We start from the raw sequence: 16,403 nt of genomic DNA, 5'->3' as shown, positions 1-16,403 counted from the left end.
CAGCCGTGGGCAAGCTGCATCGTCCCAAGGAGCCCAGTTGCCCCCCAGCTGGCAGTTGCAGACAAGGAAGGGGCCGGCTTGTGCAGCTGTGGCAAGCTGAGCAGGCCCTAGCCAGCTGGGGAGGACTAGCCTCAGAGGGAGGCAATGGGAACCCCCCTCCGAATACCACTTACCATGAAAACCCTATTCATAGGGTAGCCATAAGTCGGGATCGACTGGAAGGCCGTCCAATGAAAGCTTGCCAGGGGCTCTTGGGAAACTTAGCAGCCCATGTGAGCCCATGGCATTTTGCAGCCTGGGGTGGACAAGGCAATGCCCCCTCCCAACTGTACATAAAGAAGCCTGGCAGACAGGGAGGCGACTTTTCTTCAACACTTGCAACAGGACAGCACCCTAGACTGCACCTGAGGGCAGCAGGCAAGTCCAAAGGGTGCAAGGCAGACACACAGCTCTGTCCTCTGAACGCCCGCCCCCAGCATCTGCCGCCTGAGCGAGCGGCCCCATCTCTCCCCAATGGTAGAGCCGGCTCTGCGCAGATGACAGAGCTTAGCTGCTAAACAGAGAAAAAAGGTGAGTGAGCAGGGGGCAGGAAGAGCAGGGGACAGAGGTGTCTAAGATTATGCACAGTGTGGAGACGGCACACAGGGAGAAGATTTCCCTCCCTCATGTCGCTCGAAGCCAACAAGGATGAATTCAGGACAGAAAAAAGGCCACTCTTCACACAGCACTAGGGAATTCGTTCCCACAAGAGGGAGGTAATTAATTAATCAATGAATGAATGAATGAATGAATCAATTAATTAATTAATTAAAATGGATTTCTTAGTCGCCCATCTGGCTGGCCATCCAGCCACTCTGGGCGACATACAAAATGAACAACATAACACAAAATTACACACCAATACAATAATATTAAAATCTAAAAGCGATAATGATAAAATCTAACCCACCCCAAAGGCCTGCCTGAAGAGCCAGGTAGCGCTATGATCCTAAGAAGAGCCTGGCTGCTGGATTTATTTATTTATAATTTATTTATTTATTTATTACATTTGTATACCGCCCCATAGCCGAAGCTCTCTGGGCGGTTTACAACCATTAAAACATTAAATATACAAATTTAAAAACACATTTTTTAAAAACAATTTAAAAACTAAAATGCCTGGGGGAAGAGGAAAGTCTTAACCTGGCGCCGAAAAGATAACAGCGTTGGCGTCAGGCGCACCTCGTCACACAGATCATACCATAATTTGGATCAGGCCAAAGGGGGCCCATCTAGTCAAGGATCCTGTCCTCACAGTGGCCAACCAGATGCCTCTTTTGGGAAGCCCGTAAGCAAGCAGGACCTGAGCGCAACAGCAACTCTCCCCCTCTGCGGTTTCCAGCAACTGGTGTTCAGAAGCACGCTGCCTCCCAACTACGGAGGCAGAGCATAGCCATCGTGGCTAGCTGCAGCCACTGATAGCCTTACCCTCTTTGAATCTGTCTAATCCCCTGGGGCATCTGGTTGGCCACTGTGAGGACAGGACGCTGGGCCACAGTGGGCCTCTGGCCTGATCCTGCAGCCAGGCTCTTCTTCTGACGTTCTTCACCCCAGAGATTCTGGCTCTGTCGCACAAGAAACCCTGGGGGCACGTACACTGTTGGCATGCAGCCTGTCCAGGACAGAGATCAAGTATTCTGCCAACAGAGAGCAACTTCGGTGGTGGTGGTGGCACCTGCCTGGCAGCCCCCTGAATGGATCTCGGCCCCCGCAACTGCTCAACCTCGCCGGCCTCTGGCACCAGCCATGAGCAGGATCTCACCTTCCTCCTTCCTCGCCCGTTTCCCAATTCCTGGGTTCCACCTGGAGGGTCTGTCTGGGGAGCTGCCGACAGAGGAACTGATGGCCGGTGAACAAGGCTGGCTATGAGGGAGCTCCTTCGAACACCTCTCCAGGCCTTGCAAAGGTGCGCCAAATCCTTCGGGAAAAGGAAGGAGAGAATCTTACAGCCAACTCCGCATCCTCAGCGCCTGCAGTCCCACTGGACAGCTACAGCTGGTGTGGCCGACACAGACAGAGGGAGAAAGCAGCCCTTCTGACCTTCTTGCGTCATCCCTGCCTCCACGTCCGGCCTGTGGTTGCTGTTGGCGTACCCACTGGGCAGCGCAGTGGGGAGGTGAGGCAGGAAGCCCTCTGGCCCTCGAAGGAGAAAATTCTCTGGAAGAGAGTCTGTCCAAAAAAAAAAAGGAGAGAGAAGGAAGCAGGCAGTGAATCCAAGTTCAGAGAGCCATCACTGCCCCTCATGAAATGATGGCCTTCCCAAACCTGGTACCTTCTACATGCTTTAGGCTACAATTATCACCAGCTGTTGGGAGTTGTAGTCCAAAACATCTAGAGGACGCCAGGGTGGGGAAGGTCAGGGTGGGCCAATGTAAACCTGTATCGTTTTGTGAAGGCAAAGCGGAGGCTGCCGGTGGAAGCCCTCCAAGGGAAATGCCATTATGAATCCAGGCTCAAAATGGTAGCCCTTGCAAGGCAAGCCTTCCCTAAAAAGCATTAAGAGTGCAAATCAAATTCTGCCACCTTACTGCAGACGGCAAGCGAAGGAGGCGTGCAGCACTGAGATGAGACTTGGCATATCTTCTCTGTCGCTGCCTGCTCACTGCGCACTTCTGGAGGGAAGAAGAATACAGGCTCACAAGACCATCTACAGTCATTGACAATGTACAAGACAATGAGTCTCTGCCCTGAGGGGTTTACAATCCACAATTTCATTGATTTGGAGACCCGTTATACCACACCAACTACAAAGTCCTCTGGGCAGCTAGCAAAAGTTGTTAGTCAGTGTGGTGTTGTGGCTAACAGTGTCAGACTACAGGACCTAGGAAACCAGGGTCCAAACCCCCCTGGGCGACCTTGGGCCAGTCCACAACCTCTCAGCCTAACCTACCTCACAGGGCTGTTGTGAGGAAAAGGGGAGGGGGGAGAACAGTGTGCAACAACCTGAGCTAAAGGTGAGATTATATGTATGAAATAAATAAAAACACAAAAATACTATCCAATAGTTATACATGTATGTGTGTGTGTGTGTGTGTGTGTGTGTGTGTGTGTGTCGACAGACAGACATCAGGAATGGAGACTCCGTGGCCCTCCAGATGTTGCCAGACTCCAGTTTCCAGCAGCCAGCATGGCCAATGGCCAGGTATAATGGGAGATACAGTCCAGCCACTTCTGGAGGGGCCCAGGTTCCAAATCCCTGAGATGCACGCACGCATGCACAGTCCATAGAGGCAGCAATTTTGCGCAGGGAAGAGATCCCGCAGCTGTGCTGGCCGGGGCTGACAGGGTGCAAAAACGTCCCAGGTGCACCTGTTGGGGACGGCTGAGCCAGGAGGCTGGTGGTCCAGATCAAACCAGATTGCATTGACAGGCATTGAACGAGAACCTGGCACCGTTTCCACACGGGCTGCCCCACAGCCCACACGCCTCTCCCCCCTGCCCCACAGAGGCATACCTAATCTTCCTCTCCATCCCGCTTTCCTTCTCTCTCCCCCTCCTCTTTTACCGGCTGGCGCTCCAGAGGCCACAGGCCGGGGCCCGGGGATGTCCTTCAGGCAGTTCAGGAGGCCGTGCAGAGGGTTGGTGACCGGGCTCCAGGCTGTGTCGGAAACAAGGAAAGGGCGCACTGCTCATGAGGGGAAGCCAGGCCAGGAATCCTCTGCCTGCAGGGAGCGGCTGCTGGGGTCCCTCAAGGCCTTCCCAGAGCAGGTGAAGCCAGCGTGGGGGACCGGCGAGGCAAAGAAAGAGAGGGAGGCCCTACTCTTTGCCCCACATCCCGGGGAAAATCTAGGGTGGGAACCGCAGGGCCAGAGGAGTGGGATCTACACCTTGAACCCAGTGGCTCCGTGTCACTGGGGACAGTGGAGGGGGCCCAGAACAGCCCCCTTGCAGAGGATAGGAGCTGTCTAAGCTCAGACAAGGCTGCATCCCTTCTTTCTTCTCCAACCGCCAATGACCATGTCGCCACTCTATACCACAAGGAACCAGAGCAGACATTTGAGAACTCTCCCTAAGTCCCTAGTCCCTGTGGTTCAGGCTCCCCTGTAGCAAATGACACCTTCCCTTTTAGTCTCCTTCCTTGCTCCTTCACAGACCAGGCAGTAGGTCCGTGGTAGAGCCCGTTGCTGCTCTCCCCCACCCCCATGTTCTCCAAAGCCAGACACAGACACCAACCCACCCCAACCCACCCTGCACAGGCTCTGCCTCACCCTCCGGATGTGGGGTCCAGAGTCCCGGCACCATCCCTGCCTCTGGGCTGCTGTGAGAGCCAGAGCAATTTGGCTGGAGGCCTCGCTCCTCCTCGGGGGCTTCCGTTGGGCCTCGCAAGGGCACCCCCTCTTCAGCTGGTTCCTCCATTTTAACTGCGGCAAAAAATTAAGAAGGCCAAAGGAAAGCCTGCCCCTCCCCCCTTTCTCTCCCCCCCACCCAAGAATTCCTGATACTCCAAGGCAAGACTTTTTCAGATCAACTCCTTTGGGAGCCCTGAAGATCTAAGGAGGGACAGAATCCAAATGTTGTGGTGTTGTTATGTGCCTTCATGTCAATTTCAACTTATGGCGACCCTGTGAATCAGTGACCTCCAATAGCATCTGTCATGAGCCACCCTGCTCATATCTTGTAAGTTCAGGTCTGTGGCTTCCTTTATGGATTCAATCCATCCCTTGTTTGGCCTTCCTCTTTTTCTACTCCCTTCTGTTTTTCCCAGCATCATTATTTTTTCTAGTGAATCATGTCTTCTCATTATGTGTCCAAAGTATGATAACCTCAGTTTCATCATTTTAGCTTCTAGTGATCGTTCTGGTTTAACCTGTTATAACACCCAATTATTTGTCTTTTTCGCAGTCCATGGTATCTGCAAAGCTCTCCTCCAGCATTTCAAATTCAACATTTCAAATGAGTTGATTTTTCTCTTAGCCGCTTTTTTCACTGTCCAACTTTCACATCCATACACAGAGATTGGGAATACCATGGACTGAATGATCCTCACTTTAGTGTTCATACACAACCCTAAAGTCTGTTTTGAGAAGGGCCATAGCTCAGCGGTAGAGCATCCGCTCTGGACGCAAGAAGCCCCAAGTTCAATTCCCAACATCTCAGGCAGGGATGGGAAAGCCTCTCCGCCTGAAATCTTGCTGCCAGTCCGTGTCGGCAATACCAAGCCAGATGCACCAAGGAACTGATTAGGCATGAGACAGCCTCCGATCAGGGAGGCACTCTCCCACTAAGCTATTCCCCTCCTCTTAATTTCATCAGATGCATTACGTCTGTTATCCTTAGTTGGCAGGTCTCCATCATTAAGACTTCTGAACACCTCCTAGTGCCACAAACTGGCAGAAAGAACTAGGTAAAGGCAACGTCTCACATTGGACCCTCTCACCTAAACCTGCAAAGTCAGACAGAGGAGTCTTACTTTCAACATGCAGGACTCCAGTCTCGTCAGCTGCCCTGTCTTCGCCTGTGGCTCCGTGGGTGCTGAGAGAATGATGACATCTGTCCAGGTAGTGAAGTGGGGGGCTGGCGGCCATCAGTTCAACTTTAACTGCAGACACCCCAAAAGAAAACAGAGAGGTTAAGCCAGAATCTGCAGGAGAATGTCCGGAGAAGAAAAGCCTCTAAGGCGTCAGAAAATCCAAATGGCACACCTACAGTGACACGCGCACTGCTGCGGTCATGGTGAAAATGCAGTAATACATTAAGAACATGATCAAAATGTAAAGGCACTCCAGAATCTTTAAAAAAAAAACTTTTAAAGCTTCTCTAAAAGCAAGTCCAACACAGACGCAGACTGGGATAAGGTCTCTACTTAAAAGGCTTGTTGAAAGAGGAAGGTCTTCAATAGGCACTGAAAAAACAAGAGAGATGGCGCCTGTCTAATATTTAAGGGGAGGGAGTTCCACAGGGTAGGTCCCGCTACACTAAAGGTCTGTTTCCTATGTTGTGCGGAACAGACCTCCTGATAAGATGGTATCTGCAGGAGGCCCTCACCTGCACAGCACAGTGATCGACTGGGTATATAAGGGGTAAGAAAAGCTTAAAGGAAGTGCTGTCCCTAAGCCTGTGTCCTCTTCAGATGTGGCAAACATCAACGAGGTCTCTCCATCGGTGGTTTTAAGGGAGTCTTTCTATGAAGAAGAGTTGGAAGTGCACTCTAACTGCCCTCCCAATTCTTGTGTTTTACACCTTTTCCTGTCACCCTGCATGGCAGCGGGAAAATGGTGCCAGATTCCAAAGTGCGCTCCGGATTCTTCCACTGAATAGCTGGCTTGAATTCAAAATGGCAGCGCAAGGGATCTTCCTTTGCAAGTGTGGCTCACAGTCTGCCCACAAAGGGAAAATGGTTGTTGTTGTTAATTATTATTATTTATTTTGTATCCCTCCCTTCCTCCCAGCAGGAGCCCAGGGTGGTAAACAAAGCAGTAAAATACTTAAAACATCATAAAATATCTTAAAATTCATTAAAACAAGACAGCATTAAAAACATTTTTTTAAAAAACGTTTAAAAAGGGTTAAAAACATTATTAAAAACATATTAAACAATTCTAACACAGACGCAGACTGGGATAGGTCTCAACTTAAAAGGCTTGTTGAAAGAGGAAAGTCTTCCAAAGGCGCCGAAAAGACAGCAGAGATGGCGCCTGCCGAATATTCAAGGGGAGGGAATCCCACAGGGTAGGTGCTGCCACACTAAAGGTCCGTTTCCTATATAGTACAGAATGAACCTCCTGATAAGATGGTATCTGCAGGAGGCCCTCACTTGCAAGGCGCAGCGATCGACTGGGTATGTAAAGGATAAGACAGTCTTTCAGGTATCCTGATCCTGAGCTGCATAGTGCTGTGTACACCAAAACTAGAACCTTGAACTTGGCCGGAAGCAAATGGGCAGCCAGTGCCAATTTATTGCCTGCCCTTCACCCTGACATTCCAGGGCAGGTTACAATGGTTTAAGTACATCCTTTAAAAAATGTAAAACAACTTACAAACAGCACAAAAATAGGGTGGACCAAAACTTACACATCTGTGGGGTGAACAGCCAGGGTAAAGAGGTGGGTCTTAAGCATTTGCTGAAATCCGTATAGTGAAGGCACTGGATGCACCTCTGTGGGGAGGGAATTCCACAACCTAGGGGCTGCCACAGAGAAGGCCCTCTCCCGGACCATGCACACACACACACACACTGTCAAACTTCTGAGGGCAGCAGAACTGCCAAGAGGCCCCCTCTGCTGATCTTAACATCCAGAAGGGTCTGTTCCTTTGGGTCACCTGACAAGGAGGTGGCTGAACCCACCTGTCAAAATGGCCCATGGGGGTGCTGGTGGTGGAGGAACTCAGGATCTGGCCCACTAGCCATATTCCTTTCCCTAACCCTGATCTAGCATAATGAGGAGTTCTGAAGAACTCCAAAGCTTGCACGCTCTTTTGTGACGCTTCAGTTGGCTTAATAAAGGTACTGCCCTAATACAAACTCATGATTGCTGGTTGTTGCTTGAAAACCCAAATGCTGCAAAGAGAGTTAACCCACATTAGAGATCTGAGCCCATTTAATCTCCATCCTTTTCCCAGGCAGAGGATTTGGTTGCAGGAAAAGTGTCTCCTAAGGACAGCAGTATCTAGTGAGCAAACTCCATGGCTTACCTGCTGCAAATAGGTTGTTGTCCGTTGCTTCCGGAGGATTCGTTCTCCTGCCTCCTTTAGTCTGGAAGGTGGAAATACTACCTGGTGGAGTAAGTGGACAGCTGGACCCTCTTCTCCCAGGGCTTCCTGGGCTGTGGGCAGGGGGCTCCTCCTCTGGGGCTTCAATTTTTACTATATCCAGAAACAAGAAATCAGGACCATCTGAGCCTGGAAGGGTAAATATCCTCCGTCTATCAAGCAATGGACTGAGCACTTCACCACCCTGGATACGTTTGGACATATTTTATATAGACGTAAGTTTTGAGTGGATACCTATTTGGACATCTGGAGGGTTTACTAATTATTATTATTATTATTATTATTATTATTATTATTATTATTATTATTATTATTATTATTAGAAGAAGAAGAAATTGGGACTAACTCCAAAAATGCCAAGATGACATTTGGGGAAGGGCCGTGGGTCAGGTGACAGAGCACCTGCTTTTCCTGCAGAAAGCCCCATGTTCTGTGCCCAATGGCATTCCTAGGTAGGGCTGTATGTCTCCTGCCCGGAACCTTGGAGAGCCACTGCTGCCAGTCCGTGAAGACAACACTGAGTTAGATGAGCCTACAGCATCCTATGAGGTGAGAAATTAAAGTGTCAGATTTCTGAAAATATTGATCAGGAATTAATTAGGACTTATGTCTTAGTTCTAAGAGTGAGTGACAGATGCCAAAAGCATAAATTAGCTAGCTCCGAGACAGAATCATGTTCTCCCCTATTCATTGGGCTTTATTTTAAACAAATCCTTATGTATTTAATTTATAATTTGCTTCCCACAAAACATTTAACAATAAAAACCATCCACAATATAAACATTAGCAATAAAAACAACAGCAAGTCCAAAACAGGCTGATTGAAAAGGGAAAGTCTTCAATGGGTTTGAAAAGGCAATGGGGCAACATTTGAGAGCGCACTCCCACACCTTTCTCTCTCGGGCTCCACAGACACCAACCCTGGTGAATTTCTGCTGCCAGTTAAAATTGCATTTCTGCGCAGCCAGGTTAACTTTTTACTGGTGGAGACAGGCATGCATGTCCCACTGGACCCATGTGTTTGGTGGCCGTTGCGACTTTGAAGTTTTTATTTGTTTCATGTATTTTATGTGCCAGGACAGACAAAAGAAGGTACTTAACCTTCACACAGTGCATAGTTAAACTATGGAATTTGCTCCAACAGGCTGCCAACTTGGATGGCACTGAAAGGGGATTAGACAAATTCATAGAGAAAAAGGCTATCAGTGGCTATTAGCCATGATGGCTACGCTCTGCCTCCACTGTCAGAGGCTGTACACTTCTGAACACCAGTTTCTGGAAACTGTAGGAGGGCAGAGTGCTCTTGTGCCAAAGTCCAGCTTGCGGGCTTCCCATAATGGGCATCTGGTTGGCCACTGGCCTGATCCAGCAGACTCTTCTTATGTTCTTATTTATTTATTTATTATTTTAGTTATACCCCTTCCTTCCTTCCAGCAGGAGCCCAGGGCAGCAAACAGAAACACTAAAAACACTTTAAAACATCATAAAAAGACCTTCAAATACATTAAAACAAAACAACGTTAAAAAAAAAATTTAAAAAAACTTTCTTATGTTCTTATGAGCGCTTTCTGCGTTTTTTGATGATTGGGTTAGAAATCTTCTAAATAAATAAATGTTAGACATCTCTAAAATGTGCAATTTTTTGTGGTACTGTATAAAATATGTCTTTGTGTGTATTCAGCTAAAATACCTAGGTGTTTCTGTGAAAGATTTCCAACTGTTCAAAACTAGTATAAGAAATGCAGTGCAGAATAGCCCCCTGCCTTACAATTCCCTTTCCTTCTCTCTCTCTTTCTGAGAACATGCTACTGTTTTCCACGTATACAAGGAAGCTTGCAAACACACAAGCTAAACACTCAGCAGCTTCCACCAAACAACATTGCAAAATATAACGGGTAAGCTCTTGTGCCAGAAACCAGCTTTCGAACTGCTTTGGGAGTCTTGCAATGGTTGTCAAGGGAATCTGCTACAGAAAGAAATGAGCACACATTTATTTTAGGTTGTTTGCTCCTCGGCACAGACCTGTCCTCTTCGGCTTTATAAAGTGCCATGTGCATTGATGGCACCACAGGAACTACTACAACAACAGTACAAAGGAGCATTGCAGGCATGCCGAGTGGCAGATGCTCCTGTGGTCAGCGATGGCCAACCACATCCCTAGAAAACACTGCTTCACATTTTCCGTATGGATAACACATGCTGAAAGACACACCACATTCAATTGATAGAGCTGTCAAATGCCACACTAATCCCCAGGAATGCATATTTTTTAGAGGAATGATGCCTTGGAATTTTAGAGGAATGACTCAGAGAAACCTGTAACAAGCTTCTGAGCAGTCAATACAAGTATCAGAAATTTTAAAAAGAGAATATATATTACTATTCCATGTCCCTCACACTTCATGAGTATCAACTTCCAACCTGATGCCCTCCAGACGTTTCGGACTATTTATTTATTTAAAGAATGTATAAACCATCCACCATTCAAAGCTATCATGGTAGCAAACAGAAAGGAAAATACTACAATCCCTCACACCAGACCCATCCCCCCCCACAAAAAATCCCTCAAGATTGATATACCACTTAATGGGGAAAATATATATATATAAGGAGATATAGAAATGACTTAAATAAATGAATTAATAAAGTGCTCTGGTGCTGAGTGATGGCTGAACGTTTGCTGTGGCTAATTGCCCAGTTTTCACTGAACATCAGGAAAAACTTCCTGTTAGAGCCATACGACAATGGAACCAATGACCTAGAGAGGTAGTGGGGCTCTCCGACACTGGAGCCATTCAAGAGGCAGCTGGACAGCCATCTGTCAGGAATGCTTTGATTTGGATTCCTGCATTGAGCAGGGGGTTGGACTAGATGGCCTTATAGATCCCTTCCAACTCTACTATTCTATGATTCTATGTATAAGGCAACAACTGGGGGAAGGTAACTGTTTGGACTAGCTCAGCCACCGATAATTTCCATTTTAAGAAGTGCTTGTGTCACCAGTGCAACCGCTAGCTTCAGATAAGCACCGACCCACCTTGGATCAGGGGATGCCCACTCCCCACTTCTCTCCTCTTGCGCCCTGGGATGGGTTGCCAGCTGCCTGTGGAACGTTTGTGGGATGCTTTCTGGGGCTGGTGGACAATCAGTTCCTTTAGGCACTTCAGCAGGCCTTGGAGGGGCTTCCCTTCTGCTGCCGCTCCTAAGCGAGAAGAAACACCAGCTGGATCATCATTTAAACAGGTCTATCATGTCAGTCTTGCTCCTATGAAAACAAAGCTTAAGAAGGCGTGGACAGTGACTGGAGATTTCATCACAACCTAGAGGGACAGTATGAACAGATCAGCTTTCCTCAACCTGGTGCCCTTCCGCTGTTTTGGAATACAACTCCCATCAGCCCCACCATGTTGGCTGGGACTTATGGGAGTTGAACTCAAAAACATCGGGAGGGCACCAGGTTGGGAAAGGCTGGAATAGAACTTTGCAGAATTCTCTGCCTCTTCCTCTCTCTGCCCCCATTACCCACTCATCCCCTATCCTCTCCGCCTATTTTAATCTCCATACATGCCTGCCTTCCATACTCTTGCCAAACCCTTGCCGAAATTTGGCAAACTTTTTGAGAGGGAGGCTCTGAGACATAGAGTCACTTACGCCAAAGAAGCAAATCTATGGACATTTGTTGCATAATGGACTGTAGCTCAGTGGTACAGCACCTGCTTTGCATGCAAAAGGTTCCAGGTTCAACCCCGGCATCTCCAAATAGGGTTGGGAAAGAAGCCAAGAAGTCCTGGGGATAAAGGACCTCCCTGATGGAAGACACGGTTTCCATCCCGAATTTTCAGTAGGCTACAAATTTGCTTTTGAATGTTAGGTCTAACGCTGTGCGCCAGGATCTGTCCTTCTTCCCCACCCAGAAAAAGACTGAGTAGAGCCCTGAGAAGCACTCTTGCTTGGAGTTCTCTGTCCTCCATCAGAGAAAGACCTTGGCCTGAAATCCTGGAGAACTCCTGGCATTCACTGTAGGCATTACTGAGCTGTGGTGTTTTTGCCTAAACCCTGCCGAGTACAGGGCTGTCTGGTGAGAGAGAGCTAATCACAGATCATGTCCAAGAGAATAGATTCATTCCTTTGTCTGAAACCTCCTTCCCAAGTTTACAAACCTTGTGCAAGAGTTGGGGGTGAGTTCTTGGAAACACCTTCTTGACAGACTCTCATATTCAGTGGCCTCTCTCCCACAGTAGAGTAGCTAGATAAAGAGGTGCTGTCTGATGTGCTGAGAAGATCAGGCGAGTCCGCTCCTCTTTCCTTCCAGGAATTTAGTAGGGGTTGGTGGCCAGAATCTGCAGTGGCTTCTGCTGAAAAAAATAATCAAGGAATGCATCAATGCTTGGCCTGCATAGGATTGCTACTGAAATTTGCACAAAAACAACAAACAACATAATTGGGGTCCAATATTATGGTACAAGAAACCGGCGATTGTTCATGCAGTCCTAAAAACTATACTACCCATGATGCAGTGTAACTGCAAGTTGATCATAGATGCACAACACCATCTGGGGTTTTCCTTGAAGGAAAAAAATAACAAAGATGGGGACTGGTTTGGCCAGTCCTATGTAGAAGGATCTCCACTCACAGTTTTAGCCAAAAACACGAGCTGAAGTGAGAGCCCAAAGCAGTCAATGGTTTCCTCCCCACCTTGATAAAGAACCCTTTCACTAAATATAATAACGAATTACTAATAGAAAAAAAACCCCTACATTGTCACAAAGTGATTCCACTGGATCCCTTCCCAAAAGGCTAATTATTGCGTGCAACTTGCCATGTGGATGATTGCTTTAAACCAGGGGTTGTCAAACTTTTGGGGCCGGTGGGTACTACCAAAATTTTGAGAAAGTGCCAAGGTCACAACACGACTGCTGTGGTGTGTGTGGCATAACACAAAATGGCTGCCGCATCTGAAAGAGCAGGGGGAAAACCTCAGGACCACAAAATGGTGTGTAATTGCTCCCCCAATCAGTGGGCAAAAAAGGCTCCTACATCTGCTGCCACTGACATGCGTCACAGAGAGAGGCTCTTTGCAACTCTCCTCTGTTCAGAATGGGAGGGTGGGTGTCCAATCCTGGCATCCAATGAAATATTGATATGTTCAATGTAGGAGAGGCAAAGCCATTAAAGAGAGGAACTGAACAGGAAGAACAAAAAGTCACTTGTGCATTGTGGATTTTTGAGGAGATATTTGCTGAGACCTTACGTGGGTGCCATAGGAGATATTGGTGGGCACATGGGCACGCACTCATGAAACATTGGCGACCCTGGCCTTAAACATAATGGGATGAAGACTGAACAAGTCACACATGAATTGGGCCTTAGATTATGGCAAAAATGAGGGCCTTCCCTGCTTTGTACCTTCTGGTAGATCCTCTCTGGCCACTGGCTCCGCTCTGCACATTTCCATGCCTCCTGCTGCATGGCCAGCTAGAGAGCCACTGGCTGTGGCCTGAGGAGTGCCGGACCTGCTCACAGCTCCATCCTTCTGCCCTCCATCCTTTGAACAGTCATCATGGACAACGGACCTTTCCAGGGTTGTGTCTAACAACAGGAATAAGAGACACTAATGTAGAGCAACAGCATTGGTTGACCAACCGGTTCCCTCTTGCTACGAACATGCTAGATCTCACTATGTCATGGACCCAGACCAGGAATCCTTGGAGGAAGAGTCCTCTGAAGACTGCAAATAGATCCATTCTCTGGTCTGTTCCATGTAGAGCCATTGTCACCAGAACCCACACCACCTCCTCCCTGGAACCTAGAGGAGACACCTCTGCCACCGTATTCTGACGACTGGTCCACAGATTCCTAAGAGGATCAGGAAAGCCCTGAGGAGACATCCCCAGAGCTTAGCTACAGAGGAAGATGCATGCTGGCCCTTTAACTGGCCAGTAGCAGCATTCAGGGGGTGGTGCCTCAAGTCAATAAACAGCTAGCCAGTTCTGCTAGTTGCTCCAGGACACTGCTGAGACAACTCGTACGGTTTGTCTCAGCTTCAGGGTCACTAACTGTGGTCCTGAAACCCACACGTACGTCTCTCTCCAAGGTGTGGATCCTACTTTGCTTTGCCTTGCCAAAAACTGGGGACGACCAACTTTCCCTTCGCTTGGGCCATCACCTCCCCTCAGTGGTGGGCATCCCCATGGATCAGGACACGCTGGACCTTGCCCCAGAAGCAGAGGCACATTTATTCTGAAACAAAATGCTGTAACAAAATATTGTTTCCCTCTCTCTCTCTCTCTCTCTCTCTCTCACACACACACACAGAGGCCTACACATCAACAAAGGCTGAGTGAAATCTACCCTGTTTGAGGTCTGTCACACAAGTATGTGACCTGTTGTCACGTTAGGAACATGGGAAGGGCCCATATCTAGCTTGGTATCGTCTACACTGGCAGCAGCTTTCCAGGGTTTCAAGAAGTATTTCCCAGCTCTACATGGAGACTCCAGGAATCAAACCTGGGATTTTCTGCATGGAAAACAGTTGTTCTACCACTGAGGTGTAGCCTCTCCTCAGAGGCTGAAGGGCTCAAGAGCATGAGAATCTCCACACTGCTTTTAAGGAGTTCAGTCCGTAGCCCTTTACACTGTGGAGAGAAACACTTAGAGGGGTGGAGTTGCCAGAGAATGGAAAAACACTTCTGGGGGCCAGTAGATGCACCACATGGCAGGTCGCTCCTCTTCTCAGGCCCCAGTAAGTCCACCTGTCTGCATTCTTCACATCCTTTTTTCCCAGTCTCTGTAGAACAGCCTTCACCAACCCGCTACTCTTCAGATGCTTTGGACTGCAACTCCCATCAACCCCAGACAGCATGGCTGTATGATGCTGGGGCTAATGGGAAATGTAGCCCAGAGCACCTGGAGGGTGTCAGTTTTATTTATTGATTTATTTTGCACTCTTGTATGCTGCTTTTTGTTTAAAAGGGGTGCTGGGCTTTAGGATCTGCCGCATAAGCTCTGCTCTCTGTGTTGTAGTAGGCAAGTGAGCATGAGAGGCGCGGAGCCTTCTTGGTGGCTCTGCAATACCCTCCTGGTAGAAATCTGTCAGGCTCCCTTCTTGCTGCCTTTTAGGGAGAAACTGGAATCACATTGATTTCAACAGGCTTCCAACATGTAGTTCTCCTGTGGTTTCAAACTGGTTTTCAAATTGACTGGCCACCGTCTAGATTGTGCTGGTTTAAAATGTGCATGCTTTCAAACTGATATGAACTTACATTGTTTTGCATTTTCTAATGTCAGCCACAAGGCGTTTCTATGAGCTGACGAGCAGGGGAAATATTTATTGTTAATAACAGACAGCATGTAGAGTACAAGTGGGGAACCTGTGGCCCTGCAGATGTTCCTGGAATACCATTCCCATCATCCTTGACCATTGGTCATGCTAGCTGGTTACACCCCTGCTGTAGAGCAATCGTGTGCATGTTATTTACAGGCAAGTCCCACTGTACTGAACAGGGCTCACTCCCAGGCAAGTGTCCACAGAACTGCAGCCTGAATCATGGATGGATACCTCAGAATAAGCAATTCAATGCGAGTCTTCCATGCATACGTCCATTTTACACATTTGGGGGGGAAATTCTGACCACCAAAAAAAGGGGTTAGTTGAATTTGGGAGTATGACACAAAGCACTTCCAGGCCTGAGAAAATGCTCCACCCTTAAAATGCCTAGATGTGCAATTTCTGTCTCTCGGGGAATGGGACAAAATAATACGCGACTATATAATGGTGTCGAACTCACCTGCAGCTCTTGTGGCACAAGGCTCTGCCTCCCTGTCTGCTTGGGGGCTCCCATTCTGCTCCCTGGACTGGCAGGGCCTGTGGAGAAGGGCTTCCATCTTGCACTTCAGCAACCGTCCTGCCCGGGTCTCTTCTATTGCCACCTCGGTGTTTGTTGCCACATCTGTGCCCACAAATGAGCAGTGAAACTCAGAAAGGGATGACCACAGAATGGGCCCTCTTCTTGTCAACGTGGGACAATACAAGCATTTGAGTTACACAGAACACTGTCCCAGAGGAGGGACAGTCATGTTAGTCTGTTGCAGCAAAAGCTTATTTTAAAAGAACCCTTCACTGGAGAGCAGAATGAAAATGTAGCATATTCTTAGCTGCGTACTGACCACAGCTGATTTAATGCAAACTAACATGCAGGGAAGGGCCGTAGCTGAGTGGCAAAGCAGCTGCTTTGCATGCAGGTCCCAGGTTTAACCAACAATGACATCTCCAGGTAGGCCCTTGCGCTCTCCTTGCCCTCTCCAGTAGCCACCATGCTATCAGGCTACCTGCTTCCACTCCAGCTGGTCATGATAAGAACTGTAATTTAAGAACTGGTGCCTGCTTTTTTCCTTGTTCTTCCCTGTCCCTTTTCCCTCATGTGTCGTGCATTTTACATTGTTAGCCTAAGAGCAGTTATTTAACTTTTGTAAATTGTATTTTGTAAATTGTATTGTTTTATTGATGTATTTTATATTGTATTTTTATATTTGTGTTTTTTGTAAGCCGCCTTGAGGGCCTTTGGCTTAAAGGCGGAGTATAAATAAATAAATTATTGTTGTTGTTGTTGTTAATGTTAATACTAATAATAACAACAGTAATAACAATAATAATA

General features: G+C 47.8%; 1 protein-coding gene across 8 annotated transcripts in view; it reads right to left on the bottom strand.

Annotated features, from left to right (window-relative positions):
• The window catches only part of LOC133365522 (uncharacterized), a 72,811-nt gene that overhangs the window by 28,223 nt on the left and 28,185 nt on the right, over nt 1–16,403 (bottom strand). For 4 of the 8 annotated variants that reach the window (XM_061587508.1, XM_061587515.1, XM_061587511.1 and 1 more), the window contains exons 7-17: nt 15,537–15,698; nt 13,156–13,338; nt 11,910–12,104; nt 10,787–10,951; nt 7,672–7,842; nt 5,450–5,578; nt 4,248–4,400; nt 3,494–3,637; nt 2,568–2,651; nt 2,080–2,208; nt 1,802–1,957 (exon numbers count right to left, since the gene is read on the bottom strand). In XM_061587508.1, coding sequence (XP_061443492.1) covers nt 1,802–1,957; nt 2,080–2,208; nt 2,568–2,651; nt 3,494–3,637; nt 4,248–4,400; nt 5,450–5,578; nt 7,672–7,842; nt 10,787–10,951; nt 11,910–12,104; nt 13,156–13,338; nt 15,537–15,698 — 1,671 coding nt within the window. The remainder of the gene's footprint in view (nt 1–1,801; nt 1,958–2,079; nt 2,209–2,567; nt 2,652–3,493; nt 3,638–4,247; nt 4,401–5,449; nt 5,579–7,671; nt 7,843–10,786; nt 10,952–11,909; nt 12,105–13,155; nt 13,339–15,536; nt 15,699–16,403) is intronic. The other 4 variants (XM_061587509.1, XM_061587512.1, XM_061587514.1 and 1 more) reach the window with 4 other exon arrangements.

Source organism: Rhineura floridana, chromosome 10 (assembly GCF_030035675.1).
Source record: "Rhineura floridana isolate rRhiFlo1 chromosome 10, rRhiFlo1.hap2, whole genome shotgun sequence".
NCBI lineage: Eukaryota > Metazoa > Chordata > Lepidosauria > Squamata > Rhineuridae > Rhineura > Rhineura floridana.
This window is presented reverse-complemented; position numbering and strand designations above follow the sequence as displayed.